This window comes from Bombyx mandarina, chromosome 19, assembly GCF_030267445.1.
Source record: "Bombyx mandarina strain Sakado chromosome 19, ASM3026744v2".
Taxonomy (NCBI): Eukaryota; Metazoa; Arthropoda; class Insecta; order Lepidoptera; family Bombycidae; genus Bombyx; species Bombyx mandarina.
Window position 1 is genome coordinate 8152737 of NC_143225.1, and position 5740 is coordinate 8158476.

The following is a 5740-nucleotide window of genomic DNA, read 5'->3' on the forward strand; positions in this document are numbered from 1 at the left end:
CAGATATCTATGGGCTCCAGTAACCACTTAACACCAGGTGGGCTGTGAGCTGTCCACCGATCTAAGCAATAAAAAAAAAAAATAGCTTAGCTTATAGCTTGCACTGGTATTCACCATAACTCAGTTTAGTTTTAGCCTATAGTTAATTACACGTTCCTTTTTTAATGGTAGGACAGTTATTATGCAATATTATTCGTTGACCCTCATATCTCAAGGTGGATGGTACACACGTTGGGAAATCTATGTACTCAAGTAGCGCCAAGTGTATATCTTACTAGTAAACTCTAGTGGAAAAACGAGCACGCCATTTTCGCTTCCACAAACAAAATTCTGTTGATGTGTTTTACACATTGTATGATTCAGTTTCGTGGTAGCTCGGGAATAAAAAAAAAACGATTTTACAAAAACTGTAATGACATTTATTTATGAAGTCAGGGGTAACAGTATCATGAAGCGAATAAGTTAAATCATAATTTAATGTCCGTAAGTTTCGAGGAATTTATCAAGGTTCTCTGTGTATTCCCCTTTGGGATCGTGCAGTTTGCGCAGGATATCGAATTCGTCAGGCATCTTATCCTTGATGGCGTGGACGAACTTGGCCACTAGATACTTCTGCTTTTCAGAGCACTTCCCGCACGATGTCTGCAAGCTTTCTGGGATCCATTCTATATAAAAAAAAAAGAAAATTAAAATTCATTTTACTACAGTGCTTACTACTGCAAAAATTGTTTAATAATATTCATGGATAAGAAATGAGTCAATCGTGAAATGAGAAATTTATTACAGTACAGAGTATATATGTAAATATGTGTGTTAGAAGTTTTGGCGGATATATAATATTTCAGATATTTCAGTATTATTTGATTAGAACTTTCAAAAGCAATTTCTTAATTACTGATAAGTTTAAATTTTAATTATGCAAACGAAATTTGATTAATGACCGGATTTCGATTGCCAACAGTTAATTCAAATTTATATTGTTGTGTGTTTGATTCGTGAAATATGCTTAATTGTAAGACTATTAGGGTTATTAAAAATAGTTTATAATTAACAGTCACCGATAACAATTTACCTGTTTAGTTCATAGGTTTTCGAAGATGTAGACTTATAATCAAATACTAGATTGAGTTAGTGTTCATTGCTTAGATGGGTAGACGAGCTCACGGCCCACCTGATGTTAAGTGATGGTTACCGGAGCCCATATACATACGTCTCCAACGTAGATTCCGCCGCCTACCTCAAGAAATGAGTGCTAAGGTCTCACAGTTTTTACGGTACAAAGTACAAAGGCTGCCCTCCCTAACCGAAAATAGGTAGGGTGGTGGTACCTACCCGTGCGGACTGACAAGACGACTTACCACCAGTAGTAGTAGTAGCCAATTTTTTAATATCTGCATTCGCCTATTTTTCGATATTCGACCATAATTAGATTATACATAGTATTATATTGTCAAGGTTCCCACTTTTTTGTAACATATTCTGTTTCGTGAAACTATTAACAAAAAAATTGAATAGCTAAATCTTGTTAGAAGTTTCAAGACGAGAAAAAAAATCAAAAATCTCTTGACAAACAGAGGAGAACAGTTATTATACTACAGTATACTAACTGCAGTATACTAATAGTATAATAAGCTATTTATTTACATAACGATTTTGTCTTTGTCTGTTTATGCATATAACTATACATACAGAATATGTCATTTGAATGTGTATGACAAAATGAGTTTATTTTAAGTAGAATATCTGTAAGTGGTGTGGACCCCTAAAATTATATATTTGTGTGGACGCTAAACATTAGTTGCCTACATATATTTTTATTTTAATCAAAATTCTTATCGAGCAGCTTAAAGTGTATTTATTCTTCCTCAATTAATTGTTTTTTTTTTCATTGTTGATGTTCTTAAATTATTCTAATTTATGTTTTTAATTATTATATTTTGTATAGTTTAATGATCTCTAATTTCAAATTTTTTTGCTTGTCTTTAGTATAAATGAATTTAGTAAGAAGGTGGATTTCAATATATTATTATATACCTATTTAGAAATAACGAATGCAGTTTGGGATATATATTAATTCGTTGGTACAAAATAGATGTCCTTTTTATATATTGAAATTTACAAAAGAAATCAGTTACTTAATTTATTAGCTCTCTCTATTTATTTTATTTCATATTAAATCTATTTTGATTCAATATTTATGAAGTTTATATTTATATGCAAAAATGTTCTTTTAAATAGCTCTTGACAGTTCCTTTATTAATAAAGAAAGTAGTAAAAGGTATCACAAAACAATACAGAGCGGAATATCTATTTTTTGCAAAGAATCAGTTTAGTCAAATTATTACAGCATTTACAGTATTCTGAGTCAAATAAAATTTTGTGCACCTTTTAAAAAAAGTTAACAGTGACGTCATCCTAAAGTGAGTTATAATTTCTGTGAAAAATAGATCCTACGGAGCGAAGGCATTCTACGCAAACCGGGTAAGAAATAATTGTGCCATTCAACACCATCGTTTGGAATAACATAAGCAAAACTTATTTATCGACGGGCAAATCAAAAACATTAGAAAAATTCGGTCTCAAACGAAGAACGGGTAAAGAATAAAAAAACGAAAAAAAAAAAGCATCTATGCTATAGCTATGCCAATGACAAAAGTTTGACTTTGATAGTACTTACTTGCTTTGTAACTATACCTTAGAACTTATATCTCAAGGTGGGTGGCGCATTTACGTTGCAGATGTCTATGGGCTCCAGTAACCACTTAACACCAGGTGTGCTGCGAGCTCGTCCACCCATCTAAGCAATAAAAAATATATTAAAAAAACTTACTCTTGAAGTCGTTTCCTTCAGCTGTGCACTTTCCCTTGTCATTAAAACAAAATGTGTACGCTTTAAGCAGTCTTGGGTTGTCAATAATCTCGTCAACGTTGAAGTTGTCGTATTTCTTGTCATAGAATAGATCGTCATTTGGCCGGGCGGCCACCACTACAGCCAGAGCGACGAGAGCGAGGACGAACTTCATTTCTTTTAGCTGTTGCAAAATGTATAATTATTATTGTGAAATCTATTCTATATATCGACGCTCGAAAGGCAAACGTGACTAAGCGACAATGCGTGAACTTTACAGTAGACTAATTTAAAGTTGAAATAGCTGAAAAAAATTCTATAATATAATATTTTAACGAATCTAGCTGTAGGATTGAAATGATTTTAATAGACCTAGAAATATATTTTTTTTGCGCATCGAATATACTCATTGCCTATCATTTATGTATAAAACAGTTATTTTCGCATAGTCACGTTTGCCTTTCAAGCGTCGTTATATAAAAATGAATTGCTGTTCGTTAGTCTCACTAAAACTCGAGAACGGCTGGACCGATTTGACTAATTTTGGTCTTGAATTATTCGTGGAAGTCCAGCGTAGGTTTAAAAGGTGAATAAATATGAAAATGCTCGGAATATAAATAAAAATAGCAATTTTGTTTTCCCTTTGATGTGTCCCCCGTCGGACGGATTCCTTTTGTTTGTTTTAAGTTTATTTTACATAAAAGTTTAGGTCTTTTGTTTACCGATTGAGGCACAATGAAGTCCGCCGGGTCAGCTAGTATATATTAAATAAATAGTTGGTAGTGGCTAATTGTCCGCTCCACTCAGCTTTTCTGATCTAGTTTATATTAGTGTATGGTCTCTGACGTGATCTATGCTTCGGACACAGACACATATGCAAATTTCTACACTGGGATTGGAGGGAGCTTGCAAGTTTACACGCTTTGGTTATTTAAATTTGAATCTTATATAAGCACCTGGCCTTTAATCAGAACAATAAGGAGGATATGATGATAATTCTTGATTTAACAGACATATGGTCAGATGTCCTTTATATCCAAATTAAACATTACTAAAGCAAAGGTCAACATTGATTAGAAATCAATGCGACCAATTTAAAAAAAACAATTTTGCGGGTCAGTGACATCAGATACTAGACTACACCCGAAACTGTTTAAAAACGACTACCAAATATTAGAGTAAAAAGTAAAAGTACTAAACATTTTAATCAAATTGAGTATTACTTAAAAAAAATCGCATATAAACTGTTATTTTTTTGGTGTAGGCGATTCTATTTATCTAATATAAAAACTAGGCACTGAGCGGAATTAAGGATCTCGAGAGAACATAATGAGTTCACAGAATATGAACATTTAAGTTTAATTTTTAAATTAATTTATATATTTTTTTCTATCTAACTTTGTTTTTATTCATTTCAGTTTCGAGAATGATTCTATGCTCCTTATTTCCCTTATGATCGATCCTTAGGATCCTTATTTACAAATTTATTGTGACGGTTTATTAAAATACATTATTATTATGTAGCCAAAATATAAAAAAAATTAACAGTTTTGGTCTTACAAGGAAGCAAAATCTGTTTAGAACGTGAACTGTTTTGTGTGTGCTAGCTTCAATAAAGACTAGATTCAGAGCGAAGCATTTTTATTTCTTGATGTACAACACGTGCCCGTACGACCAGAATTTTTGTGGAATTGCAACTAACTGTGCTGCCATACTTATTAGTGTGTTCCTACTTTTAAAAACAATTATGTTAAAGCTTATGTTCAGGATTGCCCTAAGAAAGATGAACATATGGTATTTACATACTGATTTGAACTGAAACTGAACCCAAAAACACTTTTTCGTATTTGATTAAAAAATTTGGCCTTTTGTTTACAGAGTTCATACATGTTATTGATTGTACATATTATACTTTGACTATGTTAAATGATCGAAAATATAAGTTTTCTAAGATCGTTGTAAATAAAACGAATATATTGGTATATTTTTGATTACGAATTTTATAAATTAAAAAGCATTCATTTTTATTCTATACTGGCATATTTGAATACAGACTTTGCATAATTGGTTGTAAAATTAAATAAATAAATAATGGTAAATTTGTAAAGGATATCTAGCAAATATTTTGTCTAAATTATATATATTCAAAGATACGGGGCCAGATAAAACAAATGCGAACAAAAACAATGCAATTTTCAAATAACAATCAGCAACGTAATAATTAATTGGCGTTTAGTTATGAGTTTGATAAGCTTATTGTGAATAAATAGCAGTATAGCTCTGAGAGCGTGGTTTACTCACCGTAGCCTCACTGAATCTAATGTTTAATGGAATTACGAGTCCTCTTATATAGCCGGCAAAGCTAATCACATCCATGACGCCAGACAAGTTGTTAACTTACGTGTTATTGACGACTTATGTCTCAAATACTAAGTTTGGATTATCTGTGGATTTGTGCACTAAAAAACAACAAACTTAATTATGTATTTGTTTCATAATTAAAATTTCTGGTTTTATAATGTCATTTCGTCGGCAATGACAGTATAATGCACCGATGAAGTTCCTATTGCATTGATTGCATCTTTTTTTACTTTAAGTGAATCTTTCTGCCTTTTTTCGTTGCCCAAAAGTAATCAAGTTGGTTTGACTTCTTTCGTTTTAATCATGCTAATTACTTCAGATAAATTTTGGAGAAAACACGTTTGTGTAAATAATTACTGACTTATAGCCTTTGTGTTAAGGTTTGATGTATTTTAATTCTAATTTATAAACCATTGTTGTTATGAGGAACATCGTGTTGTACAATGAGCAAGCAGATTTAATGAAAGAAAATCTTTGGTTAGTAGTTCCGAAAATGGTGGCGGGTCGTGTTGCGTACCTACTGGCAACTAG

At 32.0% G+C, this 5740-nt stretch overlaps 1 protein-coding gene across 1 annotated transcript; it reads right to left on the reverse strand.

Moving 5' to 3' along the window:
- Nucleotides 1–396: 396 nt before the first annotated feature.
- LOC114241929 (ejaculatory bulb-specific protein 3) lies at nucleotides 397–3051 on the reverse strand. The gene is made up of 2 exons (XM_028172930.2): nucleotides 2831–3051; nucleotides 397–665 (listed from the first exon to the last, which is right to left on the reverse strand). The coding sequence occupies exons 1-2, from the start codon at nucleotides 3021–3023 to the stop codon at nucleotides 475–477; spliced, it is 384 nt and encodes a 127-aa protein (XP_028028731.2). The 5' UTR covers nucleotides 3024–3051; the 3' UTR covers nucleotides 397–474.
- Nucleotides 3052–5740: the final 2689 nt, after the last annotated feature.